The sequence below is a fragment of the Carassius auratus genome, unplaced genomic scaffold (genome assembly GCF_003368295.1).
Source record: "Carassius auratus strain Wakin unplaced genomic scaffold, ASM336829v1 scaf_tig00215076, whole genome shotgun sequence".
Lineage (NCBI taxonomy): Eukaryota > Metazoa > Chordata > Actinopteri > Cypriniformes > Cyprinidae > Carassius > Carassius auratus.
In genome coordinates this window covers 4,543-20,887 of record NW_020527925.1, presented here as the reverse complement: position 1 = coordinate 20,887, position 16,345 = coordinate 4,543, and the positions used below count along the sequence as shown (strand labels likewise).

At 38.3% G+C, this 16,345-nt stretch overlaps 1 protein-coding gene across 1 annotated transcript in view; it reads right to left on the bottom strand.

The window, feature by feature from the left end:
• LOC113093565 (double C2-like domain-containing protein beta) overlaps positions 1-14,750 on the bottom strand; it is a gene marked incomplete at its 5' end in the record, with an annotated part of 36,556 nt that extends 21,806 nt beyond the window's left edge. The window contains 5 exons of the mRNA XM_026259253.1: positions 48-174; positions 5,479-5,588; positions 12,187-12,261; positions 13,318-13,397; positions 14,705-14,750. Coding sequence (XP_026115038.1) covers positions 48-174; positions 5,479-5,588; positions 12,187-12,261; positions 13,318-13,397; positions 14,705-14,750 — 438 coding nt within the window. The remainder of the gene's footprint in view (positions 1-47; positions 175-5,478; positions 5,589-12,186; positions 12,262-13,317; positions 13,398-14,704) is intronic.
• Positions 14,751-16,345: the final 1,595 nt, after the last annotated feature.

Here is a 16,345-nt window from a genome sequence, read left to right as displayed (position 1 = left end):
ATGTCACAAAAACAAGAGCACACACATGCACGCATGCACACACACACCTGTGCAATTCTCTCAAGGCCCATGTAGTATTTCTTGCTCTCTCCCTCCTTCAGTTTCTTGAGGGCCACCCTGATTTCACCTATGAACTCATTCCGTCCTAAACGATCCATATCACACACACACAGCCTGCAAGAGACAGAGAGAAAGATGGCACTCAAAACTCTTCAGCTCAACTCCCAAGACAGAACGTGTAAGGTGTGTCACACACAGCCATAGAATGAACACGTCAAAAGAAGCTGAGGCTCGAGTATGTATGTATGTGTGTGTGTGTGTATGTGTATATATATATATATATATACACTGTATCTAAGTTGCAATCTGAACAATTCATAATGATTTAAGACATGATTACAACAAAAACCTCAACAACAATAAAAAACATCTTTTGTAATGTCTTTTTGGATGCACATGTAAAAATAAAAACAGTGCAGCGAGTGTATCCTGATTCTTGAATGAATAGTTTAATGAGTCTCTTTGATTCATTTCAATTGACTACTGAATTTACACTTATGAGCCACTTTTAATGAATTAATCAACTAATGAGTCAAAATTCTCCACAACTACAGAGCAATTTTTTGAATCATTCAAAAGAACAAATAATTCATAAGTCTTTGATTCATTTATTCATCAGATTCTGGGAAAAATGAACACTTATGTTAGTTTTTTTCACAGTTATATAACTAAAATTATTTATAAATATCGGTGACAAAATAACTTCTGAAATTAAAAAGCCAATCTGAAAGACTAGATTGCTGTATACATAAAAAGTCTCACAGTATTAATTTTGACAAAACAAATGATACTGTATGTGAGTTGATGTCTTACAATCTACCTTGTCTTCTAGGATGCACATGTAAAAACAAATAAACAGAGCAGCCACTAAAGTCTGGTTCATGAAGAAATAATTCACAAGTCTATTTGATTCATTAAAGCTGAGCACTGAATTAAAAATTATGTGTTTAATAAATGGTTGGATGGAGTGAAAAAGCCCAATTTAATGAGTCAAAAGACTTCACAACTGCGTAGTAATTATTATTTTTTTAATCATTGACTGAATCTGCAGGAATGCTTACTGAATTAACATGAGTCACTGAAACGCATCATAAATTTAATTCATGTCTGACTTGAAACAAACCTCTATCAAAGTGTTTTGTGTCCTTAATCCTCTATGGACGGCATTATGAAATATAATGATAGACCTAAATCAGCATAATTGCTGACTGGTTTAACTGCTGACTGACTTCAACTAAATTGCATAAAGTTAAAGTTACATGTTACAAGCTATAGTTTTTTTTTAAGTCAGTTTTTTTTTAAATAATATATTTTATATATATTTATATATTATAAATGAATAAAGATTTAAATATGCTGTTATAAATATATACAAATATAAATGTATACATATGCCATATACATTTTTTATATCAATACAGTATATTAATTTTATGCAGTATATTAAATTTATACTATGGGTTAATTTGCTTCTTCTCCACCTTAGTTATTGAAACCTGCAAAACCCATTATCGGTCAACCCTTAGTATTGACACTGAGAAAGAAGGAGATAAAGGGAAGGAAACAAAAACAACCAGAATGAGAAAAGAGGAATTTAAGCAAAGTGCACAATGTAAGAGAAGACAGATGGTTTTTACGTCAGTGACAGAGATAGAACGAAAAAAACAAAACAAAAAAAGACAAATACCCAAATGTAGGAGAGGAAGAACTGAAGTGTTAATGTGGGTGTCAAAAGAGCGAGAGTGCAAGAGGCTGCACGTAAGCAGATGACACTGACATCATGATCTTGTTGGCTTCTTGCTTCCTTCTAGGGCTTGATTAGTCATTCCTTCCAGCCAGGTGTGTACACATGCTCACATAAACATATGCACACACAGGAGGTGGATAACAGGTGCTCTCCACTTCCTGTAACCTGTAGTTCTTCCTGAAGCTGCTATTTATTACTTGTGGGGTTGAGCTTTTCCTTGTTAATGTCAGTCACAGTGATTATGCCGAGAGTTTGCATGCATACAGAAGTCACCAGCATGCAGGACATACGAAAGACAGGTACTATTCAGTGTTAATTCAATATCGAACTTGACAGTCAGATGAGTCATGGGTAGACCTACGCAGAACCTGTGCCCACAGGATTTCACAAAAAAAGCTCAACAGGTTTTTGCAGAACTTGACTCCTCGTCATTCTGAATTTTTTTCACACATTTATTAAGTGGTTCATTTGCAAATTTGATTAATGATTTCAGCTACCAATAAGAGTGCAGTACACTTAACTTCATTTACCAGATCTAAAACTGCCCCACACGATGCTGCAACGATGGATGGATGGATTGATGGACAGATTGATGGATAGATGGGTTGATGGATGGCTAGAATGATAGAATGGTGGATAGATTGACCAATGATGGATGGATGGATGGATGGACTGATTGACCAGCCAACAGAACGATGGATGGATGGATGGATGGATGGATGTATAGCAAGAATTATAGACTTACCAAAGGATGGATGGATGGATGGGTAGAATGAGGATGGATGAATTGACTGACTGATAGAATGATGGATGGACGGATTGAACGAAAGAACGATTGATGGATGTATTGATTGATTGTCCAACAGAATGGTGGATGGATGGATTGATTGACTGATAGAACGATGGTGGAAAGATTGATCAACAGAACTATGGATGGATGGATGGATAGTTATAATGATGGATAGACTGACTGACAGAATGATGAAAGGATGGCTGGACTGATGGACCGATAGAATGATGGATGGGTGGCTAGAATGTTGGATTTACTGACCGGAAGAACAATGGATGGATGGATGGATGGATAGATTGAGCAATAGATGGAGTGACCAACAGAATGATGGATGGATAGATGGACTGACTGACCAGCCGACAGAACGATGGATGAATGGATAGCAAGAATTATGGATAGATTTACTAACAGAATGGTGGATGGATTGATGGATTGACCGGTAGAATGATGGATAAATTGAAAGTCATAACGATGGAAGGTTGAATTGATTGATTGACCAACAGAACGATTGGTAAATGGTAAATGGACTGCATTTATATAGCGCTTTCAACAGACCACATGGCCATCCAAAGCACTTTACAATTTGCCTCACATTCACCCATCCACTCACTCATTCACACACCGACGGCGGTGTCTGCCATACAAGGCGCCATCCAGCTCGTCGGGAGCAGCTGGGGTTAGGTGTCTTGCTCAAGGACACCTCGACACTTGGTCAGGTGGAGCCGGGGATCGAACCACCAACCTTCCGGTTTGTAGACAACCTACATGAACCACTGAGCCACTGCCGCCCCGTTACAGAACGATTGGTGGCTAGAATGATGGATAGATTGACCAACAGAATGGTGGATGGATGGATAGATGGATTTAATGATAGAATGATGGTGGAAGGATTGATCAACAGAACTATGGATTGATGGATGGATAGTTAGAGTGATGGATAGACTGACCGACAGAATGGTGAAAGAATGGATGGACTGATGGACCGATAGAATGATGGATGGATGGGTGGATGGATGGTTGGCTAGAATGATGGAAATACTGACCAGCAGAACAATGGATGAATGGATTGTCCGATAGAACAATGGATGGATGGATAGAATGATAAATATGATAATTATATATATATTTTTTCATATATATTTGGTGTATTTTGAGTATTTGTGTATGTATGTGTTGTATATGTGAAGCACTACAAAAGTCTGAAATAATTGCCCCAAGGGAATAAATAAAGCTCTAAACTAAAACAATGAATAGACAGAATGATAGCTAGAATGATAGAATGATGGATAGACTGACCATGAATCAGTTCACTATGATAAATTTACTTCCTCCATCCAGAACTGTCAAATGTTGAAAAGCTGACACAACTGTATATTAAACATCAAACCTGATTGGCTGTAATCATTGCATCATGCATTTTCACTCTTGTGAGAGCAGAAAACATGACGCTGTAAAGTGTCACATCTGGTTAGGGCACAGAGTCAGGGTGGTTTTAAAATGTGGCAAAACAAATTTGTCTGCTAGACTCATAAAAGAAAACACACTGCCTGCTAATGAACAATGAACAAACATACAGTATGCTTCAGTGAAACCTATTATGATGACAACTCTGGTAATAGCATAGGATACTTTTCTATAATGGCACAATAGCACTATTGATAACACAGTCATTCTTCAGAAAATGTTTCCTGCCAATAGCCTGTCACCAGCAGTCATTGTTCTCATGAGGGAAATGACATTCACATGACAAAAGACAAGCTAATGATAAAAAAGACAGAAGGCCATACGTGAGGAAATATAGTAAATGCCAAACTACTAGCTTTGGATCAGATCTCCAATTCTTCCATTACAATGTTTGGGATTTTATACATAAAATATGAATTCTTCTCGCCTCACCCTTCATTGAATTACTGCAGTTGGGTTTGAGATTGGCCAGTTGTCACAGCCCAGATATAGTCACTGTGACAAGGTGCTGACACTGCCTGTGGTGACATACTCCATCTACGCCCTGGGCTCCAACAACCTGCTCTTCTGGATGATGGTCACAGAGCGTAACAGAGCGGAGAGAATCATCAAATCAAACTCATCCTTTGGGATTCCAAAGTGGCGAGAATCCATGTTCACCACAAGAAACACTTTTGGCAGGATGTATGCAGCTAATTGTTTTTCTTAATCTACAAAAGATGTTTCTGTGTTAAACAATTTTACAATTTCTACAATAACGTTGAATACTGCAGAGGCAAAAATCTCTGGATTGAAGCACTGAGGTAAACCGGGGGTTCAGTTAAAAACTCTTTCAGCATGAAACTCAATTTTTTTATGGTCTCATCCTTAAAGTAGAAAGCAAAGCAAGTAAAGCAAGCGGCTTTGCTCTTTCTTCATCTTTCCTTCTCTCTCATCCCACGAGAGCTTCTGCTAGGTTTGTTTCCCAGCTGTGGATCACAAGGGTTTCTATTACATTTCTAGAGAAATTGCCCCATCTTGTCCTGTCCTCTGAGTTTTATTGCTTAAATTGAAGCGTACCTCTACACAGAAGGTTAGACCACACTGTGGGTGTTACCTTAAGGTTATTGTGTGTTATTGCACCACAGAAACATCCACTACACACTGTCGAAGACACACACTCATACACACATGCCCACACACAATGTGCTCCGAGTGCCAATCTGCTTCTGGAGAGTTGACTTGACCTGAAAGTAATAAAAATTCACACATGCACACACACAAATGACTCACGCGTTCTCATTGTCATTAATACGTCGGACGGAGACACTCACAGGGTTTTACAGAGAGCCATATGTTCAAAGGTGAATTGGAAGTGCAAGTAGAGCCAAAAATACTTGAAGCTGGAGAGGATAATGGGAAACGGGTGGTACAGTACCTGAGGGTTTTGGTGGTCATGTCAGCAGCCGTGATGCCGTGATAGATGAGGGTTTCGTTCCACACTGGATTCAGCGTGTTCTTTAAAGTCTTGGTGCGCAATTTATTTGCCTGAAAAAGAGAGGGAGAGTATATTGAGACTGATAACGGAGTTAATTTATACACACACTAGGTCAAAACAAAGGTGCTCCCGCAAAAAATTCTGCTGGCTTTGCAACAGCTGTGCACACACACAAATTTATTCTTACCATCAGTCTAATGTTGATGAACCCAGATTATTGTAAATGAGGTAGCGTGCGCTTCAGTTAGTCATTAGCATAAGACACGCACAAATCACCTCCATATAAGGGCTTCCACACAACGTCTCCTACCCATTCATCACTCTCTGAAAACGCTTTCTAAAGATCATTTTCATCTGAGCATATACAGCAATAATTTTTGCCTTTTCAGGCAAAATCTATCCCAGACTGAGCTGTAATGGACATCATTTTTATTACTCTTGGATGTAACAATTGAAAAAAGATTTATTGTGGGGCAGCTAATGAATTGACTGTTTGAGCTTGTTTTAATTTATCACCATAAACCTAGTGTAATGTTTCCACGACTTTCACGCAATGTCATCATAGAAGCACCATAAGCTTATTACTGGGACAGTCCCCCTGGAGCAACTGGTTAAGTGCCTCGCTCAAGGACATGATGGTGATGGTCAAGCTACCCCGCGGTTACCAGCCTGAGACTTAACCACAACACCACACCACCCCAGTACATCCTAAATGAAGAAACTGAGCTCTAAACTCACCACTAAACCAGAAGCTCAATCATCTCCAAAATAAACATTTTCACATTTCACCACCTAAGAGCAATTGGGGGGACAATTAACACCCCCCAAGCTCCATCTGTGCAGAAATTACCATCACTGTAAATAGCTTCTCAATTTAAAGAATCTGTTAGAATCAGATGCTGCTCAGATGTTGTTGTTGCTTAAAGGTACAATTTGTAAGATATTTGCAGTAAAATATGCAAAAACCACTAGGCTAGTGTTCTATATTTTGTCCAGCTGATTACTAACAATATCTCTAATGTTTTCAACTACTTGTTAATCATGAGAAAATTCCCGTTCTAAACAGTGACACGGGGCAGTTGCATTCACCTGTCAATGACGTTAGTTACCCTTTGTTACCGCCTTTACTGATATAGAAACCGGCTGTCAGCGGTTGAGTAGAAGACAACAAATCCCATCATTCCACGCTCCTTCTTAGCATCATCAAACCACGTGATTGTTATTGTTTTGGTAGTGCGCCCTCTAGTGGCAGATCCTACAACCTGGACCTTTAAGTCCAGCAACTGGAAGGCTGGTCATCACCACTGTGCCCTTGAACAAAGAACTTAATCCCAGGTTGCACTAGAATTTTAATGTTGTAGTTTTATCTTGAATGAGCATCACTGAAATATGTATAAATATGGATTTGCACACAACTGCACATTAAACATCAATATCGATACTGCACCACATTTTTCTGTTTAATGATGACTTTTTTTTGGCAGGGCGATCTTATCACATCATGAGAATGGCTCAAATGTACACATAATAAATAAAAAATACATCACATATAAATATAGAAACATAAATATAAAAAAAAATACTATTACTATTTACAGCTGTAGTAATAATTTAATTTTGTACCACATGTTTAACCAAAAGTAAATAAATTAAATCTGATATTATATTTAATTATGATAAGGACACAAAAAAACTTGGGATGAAATTATAGAAGCAGAGATATAAGTATCCACCTGCACCTAACAAAGTACATAAATAGTTTGAGACAGTGGTGTCATGTACTTTTTGCAGTCCTGGCTCATTTTGCAGCCAAGGTGAGATACAGTAAGATGCAGAGAGAGAGAGAGAGAGAGAGAGAGAGAGAGAGAAACTTTTTAGCTACTTAGTTTGTTATGTACGTGTAAGACTCAGCTGGACTCTCCAAATTTAGATAAGTGAAAGTGCCAGTGTTTCAGAACCTATTTTACCTGCAATCATTTTAAGAAATAGGATTTCAAATCTACTTGGACCAAAAATTTGAGGGGACACTTGAATGAGCATGATGCATCTGGGTAGAGATGACAGTTGGAGAGATGAAGAGGAGAGTCAGTCATTGAGGACCGGAGAGGAAACATCATTTATCTCTTCTCCCTCAGGTGAAAGGCAGACATCTGCTCACCTCATTTGAAGAGGAGAGAGAGAGAGAGAGACAGAGAGAGAGGACGGGAGGCTTTCCCCAGCTCACCCCCCTCTGTCACAAACACAATCACCATTACCCCTTCTGTTTCTTACCCTAAAATCTGTTCCCCCTAATACTCACATACATACACTTGTTTACCTAGCTTTCGGAATTAGCATATTATGAGCAAAAATACATTTCTATTGTTTTTATATTTAAACTAATTTTATATTTAACTAAATTAATTATAAAATTAACCCAAACCTTAAAATAAGCATATTCTCTTTTGACAGAGAGATATAACAATAGTTTAAGTGATATACACTGACATTTAGAGCGATAGACAGAATGGCAGACAGATAGATGGACAAAAAAAAAGACAGACTGATATTTTTAAAGCATTTTCAATATATTAACATGATTTACTTGTGTATGCATATGTTACTAATATATGGACTTTAGTTTTCTCTACAAAGCAGGTGATTTTATGTTTTACTATCCTTGTGGGTAAAAGCATCATAACCATGAAGACAATATTAAAAGAAACTTCCAAAAATGTACGCTATTAATTCATTTGTATTGTTACTGTAAGTAAAAAAAGGTGTTCCATCTAAATTTGGCCAGATCAACAGTCAAAAATTGTGTCATCTTTCATGCACCCCCATATTTCCCCTGTAGAATAAAATTTAAAAATTGCTCTTTTCCTGACAAAACAACAATTTCATGTTATTTTGAACCTGGGTCTCCTTTCATGTTGCCCAAAACTGTACAAAGCATGTAGATAAGTGCTTTTTCACCCTGTAGTCATGTCACACCCTGTCTAGGGTACAGAGTGAGCCAGTACCAACACTAGTATCCCCTGAAAAAATGGTGCCGCGGCTTGTGGGGACGCTTGCTCCTCTCAATGTAGGCCAAATCTGACCACCCCACCCCACAACACTCACACACAACACCACAGCTTACCATCACCCCGTCTGTTTCTTCCCTAAAATACTGCTCCCACCCCATACTCTCACACTCTCAACTCCCCAAACTGGGCAATTACCCTGCAACAGCTCGTTTAGCAAATTAGTGTTAAATCAAAGAAACGCTTCAGCTGTAAAGACCCAAACACAACCTCCCAAACCGCAGCCTCTCTCGTGCTCGCTCTCCAGACAGAGCGAGTCCACGTCATTCATTGCCTGAAGAACATGTTGCTTCTCTGCATATTTCATTTCATTTCTCTCTCTTGCTCTGTTCTACTCTCTGCATTGCTGCATTCAAAGCTGGAACCAGCCAAGCCTGGCTATCCTCTCCCTCGTCCCCTACGGATGCTCAGCAAATGAATAAACACACTCATTCCAACAGACATTGGCAAAAAATAAATGTGTTAATTCATTAAAACAGCACCAACTGAGCAAATAGCCGCTAGGACTTGAAATGCACCATTTAAACCACAACTGATTTAATTGACAGGCACACATTTTTCGGTACAGTGATGCATCAGATGGTAAGACTATACTATTTTTCTTTACTATACTGTAATTAACATACAGTATTTACCATGGTATTTACAATTGAATAAGAAAGTACCAAACATTACATGTCAAAGTACCATGGTATTACAGTATTATCTGGTAGCATCACATACAAAAATGGTTTTAAAATATAATTTATTCCTGTAATGCAAAGCTGAATTTTCAGCAGGAATTACTCCAGTCTTCAGTGTCACAGGATTCACACAAATCATTCTAATATACTGATTTGACTCTTCAGAAACATTTCTTATTATTATCAACGATGAAAACAGTGACATTTTCAGGATTCTTTGATGACTATAAAGTTCAAAAGATTGCCATTTATTTAGAAAGCTTTTGCAACATTATAAATCTCTTAATAGCCACTTTTGGTTTAATGCATCCTTGCTGAAAGTAATAATGTATTTATTCCTAGAAAAGTGCATTAAGAAAGTAAACTTTATTTTCATGTTGACTTTAAACTTCAGTGATGTTAAGTGAAATTAGACAGTAAAGATGGTGTTAACCTTAACAACATATTATTGGTTGTACACATATAAATCTGAGTTTGCCCTTCAAGCATTCATCAAAACAATTACAATTACCCCTACTAGCTTTTCAGCTATTTTTCTCCAAGCTCCTCACTCATATTGCATCTTTGCCTGCAACAGCATATGGTTTCACCTGTCTCTCTCCTCCTGCCAAATCGGTGCTATTGCATTTTCTTCTAAATATTTTATTCTCATCTTCCACTTCTCTCTTTCCCCTTTTCTCTCCCTCTCCTTTTCGTCCCTCCATCTGGCCCAGGGTAGTGAGATCCCCAGAGCAGCCGCTCGGAAGAATGTGTGTGTGACTCAGATATCTCATTCTCCATGCTGTGTGATGATGACTCGACTAAGAAGGGGCCACTCTCCAGTCCTTCAGTCTTTCCCTCCCTCTCGCTTTTTTCCTTATGCTTCCTGCACTTTTTATGGGATGCTGATGGAGTTTCTGCACAAGAGGAAGGGATAGTTCAAGCAAAAAATGACTCATCACCATGTCGTCACAAAGCTGTGCGACTTTATTTTATCTTAGAAACATAAAACAATATGTTCTGATAAGTGTTCAGGTTGCCAATATCCATATAATAAAAAGCGACTAGCTATTTTAGCATTTATTAATATATTTGAATTAGGTTTTTTTTTTTATATTTTCAGTTTTCATATTTGTTTAGCTTTTAGCCATTTTGTAATGTGCTATTGTCATTTTTATATATATTTTAATGTAATTTTATAAAGCTTAAATTGTATTTTAGTTTTAGTTTCACACATTTTAGCATGTCAAACATTTCAGTTAGTTGTCAATGCAACATTTCAAATATTTTGTTTAATATAATTTTTTTAATTCCTGTTTTTTTTCTTCTTTTTTTAATTACTGAAAACATTTTAGCTTTAGTTATCAACACTGGGTCAAGGTCTCTTTAAAATTATAAAAGTAGCCCATATGATTTGTGTGCTAAACTTCAATTATTCTGAAGCAATATGACGCTATAAGTGAGGAACCTATTAAAATGTAATATGTGACTACTGAAAATCTTGCACAGCGGTTATGGTCACTATTCACTTTCGTTGTATTTTGTCTAAGCAACATTTCTAATATTTGGAAAATTTTGAAGCTTTTATTTTTATATTTTCAGTTTTCATTTTAGTTTGTTAAATTGTTTTTAACATTTCTAAATCGCTTTAATGCATTTTTATTTCAGTTTTATAGTCATTTTAGTACTTTACCTTAAAAAGTCTTAAGAAATAACTGAAGTAAATAGATTTAAGTAAAAGTTTTCATATATTTTATTTTATTTATTTTTTTTAAATACAGAGTACGCTTTAGTGCTTTAGTTTTAGGTTCACAACGCTGGGACAAGCCCTATTAAGTATCATAAATTCGAACAAATGACTTGACAACTATGTAACTGACACCTAAGAACTATGTAACCCTAACCCTGAATTACTGAAAAAGTTCTAGTTTTAGTTAACAGCACTAGGTCAAACCCTTTTAAAAATCATAAAAATAGCCCACCATTCACTTCCACTGTACAAACAAAAAGCTCTTTTTATCTTTCACAAAAAAAGAAGGGATGTCATATGAGGTCGAGTAAAAGAAAAAAAAAACATATATATTTTACGCTGAACTATTCCCTTAATAATTGCATATGAAACCATTAAGTGTGTAAAAGGACAAAAGGAGAGAGAGTGTTATAAATGGGTTCTTTGAATACCTGCACGCCCATGTTCGTCTATAGGTGGCCATCTCCGGCTCGTAAACCTTTTAAAAGCCCGGAGGTGTCTGTATAACCCTGGCGGTCGATATTTACCAGGCTGGCGTGCACAAGACGTGATGCTTCTCGTTCTCTCTTTCCCTCTCGTACATATACGCTCCTGTGTTGACGTGAGTCGTGTAACAATCAGTGCTGTTTCCATGACAACCACCTGCTGCTGTCCCCCCCCTCATCTGTCTCTCTCTTTTTTCCATCCCTCCCTCCCATCCTGCACTCAACGTTGTGTTGGTATTCCAAGGTCAAATTGGGTCATGTGGCGATAGACAGAGAGATAGCGGCAGAGATTTGGAAGAGAGTGCGGGAGGACAGAAAACAGTAAAAACCGCTGGAGAGATGACATGACGCTTCTGGCTGTTCCTGTCTCAGCCTGTCCTGCTTTGAACAGATTAGAGTGCCGTGCATTCGTCTCAGGCGATGAAAATGAAAGGAAATGAAAGAGAGAATAATTCAGTGCTGAAGCACTCACTGAATCCACCCATTTCCACCACATGTTCTCCACACGAACAGCTTCAGTGCTCAAGGGTGGCACTGCCAGTGATGCATGCTCATGTCGCGCCTGTGTGTTTTGTGCAACGCACGTGTTGACGTGTGTGTGCGTGCGTGTCGGGGAATCGCAACTTGTGCTGATGGTGCAGCAAGAGATGAATCATGCTGTGTGCATGTGAGAAGGTTGCAGTGACCTTGCTGGCTCCAGGCAGGAGGTGGAGTTTCACATATGGATCTGCCAGTCCATTGGAGTCCATGGCCTTCAACCCCTGTGGGCACAAACAAACACACAAAATCATTACAGACATTATGTCTCATAGGATGCACACACATGTTTGGGGTGAGAGGTTGATGGATCATATCTTTACAGTGATACACACACTTTAGGGCACTTGGTTCTCTGTATGGACCAGACGCGAATCCTCGAACGCTAACATGGGTTACATTACAGTCAAGACTGTTTAACTTAGAAAAACATTTTTGTTTGTTGTTTGCTCGCTTAAGATTGCAAGCAAATTTTATGTTAGGTAAATTATCTGTTTAAATACATGATGCGTTTTGCTTTTGCTGGTTCGTTTTAGGGGTGTTGGGTAGAGAAATTCAAAGAGGACATTTTTTTGGACAATATTTTGTAAAGTGAGTTCAGGATGGGTCATCAGTATTAAAAAGACCCATGTATTTATAGTAAATGAAATAAAAAATAATGACATTAAATACTTATAGGATATTCAAAAAGTTTTGTGCAATTTGTAAATATTGGGGGGGTTTGTAATATGAAAGTCACATTGAAACGGTCTTAGAAACGTTTATATTTTTCCTTTTACGTACAGCTTTTCTACTTTTGTCCCCAGACCAAGACACTTAATCTCAAATTATGAAAACCCACAATAAACACATTCATTATTACATTGTACAATTCCTTTTTTTCTCCCAAAAGCAAATTTAGCATTGTGAAGAAAAATTTAATATAATTTTGTGTCATTTCAAAACTAGCTGTAACTCTGTCAAATCATGCAAAAAGAGTAAAAATATAACTTTATTTTATTTGCGATACATAAAACTCTAGCTAATCTAGCAAGGCAGTCTGTTTTATTTTTCAAATATTTCATCACAGATTATTATTTAACAATGCATCATTTTAGATTAGGTGGAGATATTCGTTAGTTTAGGGAAAAAAAATTATGTCAACTATTGGACATTATCAGTAGAGGAGTGATAGTGTAGAAAGCATGCTTTAAAAGTATTTATTTTCTAAAACTGCACAAGCTCGAAAATGTCTATAGTTGTAGAAACACCCACTAGTGTTTGTGTGAGTGTAAACCTACCTTGGCCTTGTGGATGGTGCAGTGCAAGCAATTATTTTCTTGGTCAAAAAGCAGGCTGAACTCCAGAGTTCCCAGGTAGGCTGAAAGAAATAATGTAATAACTTAATGACTCGCATGCACATTAGTAAAAATAGCAGCCAATAACAACCCAAATGACTTAGCCGGGGAATCAGTCTTGCCTGCAACGACCTGATCAGGGCTGTGCACATACAGAGGGCTTGTAGTGTTTATGCATCATTACAGAGTCTAATGAAGTATTTAACACTCTGATCGCGTACCTCAGTTATCGCACGCATTCGCACCAATCCAGCAAACACCACACAAAGCAATCAATACCGAACAGTATGAGACTCAGGTCCAGGCCAATGGGAAGCACTCATGCCTCATTGGCTGCTTAGTGGTGAATTAAATCAGTCAATCAAACAAAGGGAATCCAGAACAGGAAATATGTGAGGAGTTATGCAATAGAGAAGCATGTTTTTACAGTATGGGAAAATTAGGCTGATATGGTTAAAGAATTGGGCTTGTAATGACAAGGTTGTAGGTTCAAAGCCCCCAAGGACTTATTTTAGTTCTATCACCATTGCGTCCTTGAGAAAAGCACTTAACCCCAGGTTGTACCAGAGGGATGTGAGTGAATTTGTGAAAAACACATGTAGCAACAATCACTTTCTGGGGAATAATTAACTCAAATGAAGTGAATATTCATGAGTCTATGAATATAACGTGCTTATTGCTTACAAATATTAAATTACCCAAAGAAGGAATATTTAATCATTTAAAGGTAACCTTTACTAGAATTAATTTAAGTTACTCTAGACAATCTGTTCGTCCAGCGAACTGGAAGCTAGACTTCCTTATCAAAATTCAATAAAAATACCCTTCTTACAAACTCCAAGAAATATTAATCTTCTGATCAGGAAAAAACAATATTTTCTGTGTCTGTACTACTAAGATTACTGAAAATTAATTCATATAAAACAAAGCTCGTAGCGTAGATCACACGATTCAGGGACTTCGATCTCAATGAGCAATAAAACAATTCAATTCAAGCAAATTATAGGATTTAATAAAAACAGACTAAAGAGTACATAACTACAATTCACACGGAGTAACTATGAGTATATAGCAAAACGAAAATACAATTTAAACAAGGTAAATGAACAAGAATAATAATGAGATAAATGAGAGATAGAGATAAAGAGAGAGAGAGAGAGAGAGAGAGAGAGAGAGGGAGAGAAAGTGAAAGTGAAAAGCAATCTCAGCGTGGCAATTTCAAACAGTTAACTTTGCAAGAGACCCCAAGTCATTGAATGATTTCACAAACATGGAATAGCCTAGACAACCTTAAACAGCAATTTTAGTTGCGATATAAGAAAGTACTTGCTTTGATCTGGCTCTTGTGCGTAGCTGCGCTCAAATTGTCCGGTCTGTGCGGCCTCAGCGTGGTTCTTTCCAGAGCAGATGATACGCGAGCTCGATGGTTAACGCGAAGGTAAACTTTGCCAAAAGATGACTAGACTTAAGTTCGTTTGGCTCGTGAAGGCAATTGAACGAAGTCAAATATCAGCAGACAATAAAGAAAAACTAGAATGAAACGAAAAGTAAAGAAGAATAACGGAGAACTTCTTGAAGTCCGGTTGCAAAGCTGGGAATCCTCTTTTCTCTCTGGCGGAATGCCCAGAACATCGGTTTCCCCGAGCTTTTACGTGAACCTAGGTTCACGCCTAATTTTGAGTATGATCCAATGAAGTGTAAACAAACTGAGGCGGGAAAAATCTTCTTTGTTTGCTGATCTCCGCCCACTGGTCTAATTTATGGCGATGACAAAATTAAACATTTTTCTTAAGCAAGATCGTTCCTCTGAAACAATGCATCTTTTTGTAGTTTGCTATCAAGATTCGTTACAGTCGTGTTTTTACGATTATACAGACACTAAGAACTAGGCTTTTACCAGTCCCGTATCCGAAGATACAGACTTACTATTAACTAAATGCATCTAAAGTTTGCATTAAACACACAGTAACATTCATATATTCCATTATGCCGCATACATACATTTGAGCACAAAAAGGGAGACATTAAAATACATTTAGAGGTAGTTTAAGTAAAATAAGGTCCATGGGCCAGCAAAAATGCTTGTGCCTGTTTTTGAGTGTATGTGCGTCTGTTTCACTGGAATGTGCGATCAAGAAGGGGGGTTGTTTGTCTTCCCTTTTGAAGTTCGATATCGCATCTCTGGATAGTCTCCAAGGTGTTATAACTCTCATCCCCGCCAGGACATTGCCGTCATGGCGGCGCCCAGGGTGGTGAGTTATGTTGTAAGAGGGTTGTAAAACGAAAGTCCTTGTTTTTTCTTTAACTCACGTTCTGGTCTTTGAGTGTAGAATGTGTCAAAAGGGGTCAGGGTTCATTAACATGGAACAGATGGTTGAATACCATCCGCTCATTGGTGTTACATTCCCCCTTTGTGGTCGGATGATGCCCTGTGGTCATTATCGGACAACACCCACCACCATGGTCGGATGGCAGGTGAATCCTGACAGTCGGGTAGCAGGTGTTTGTTAGGGCTGAGGACTCAACTCGATGAGGTCCTTATCCGTCTCTGGTGTGTTACCTTCCCTTCGGGGTTTCCATCGGAGACTTCCAATCCTAGTTGTCTTGAGTTTAGCTGCAGAGATTCGCATCTCGTTGAGTTTCCTGTATAGGACTAAGGCCACGCCAAGGGTCAGGGTGTGGCCGACGACCATGGAGATGCACAGTGCTGTGTCAGCTGCAGTCCAGGCTTGGACAACAGGTGAGGTGTTCAGGATGGGTAATCGAGACAAGGCTTGGAGGGCTGCGTCGACGGGAGCAATGTCAATGAGCTGAGGCCCGCCTTTTTCAATCCACAGTTCCAACTCCGGACCTAGGGTGAAGTTGTAGTTCTTGAAGAAGGATGGGATTTCTAGTTCTGATTGGTACTCTTCACTCGGAAGATGGTATAAGGCCAGATCGTCGAGGTGGAGGATGGCCCCTCGTGGGACTT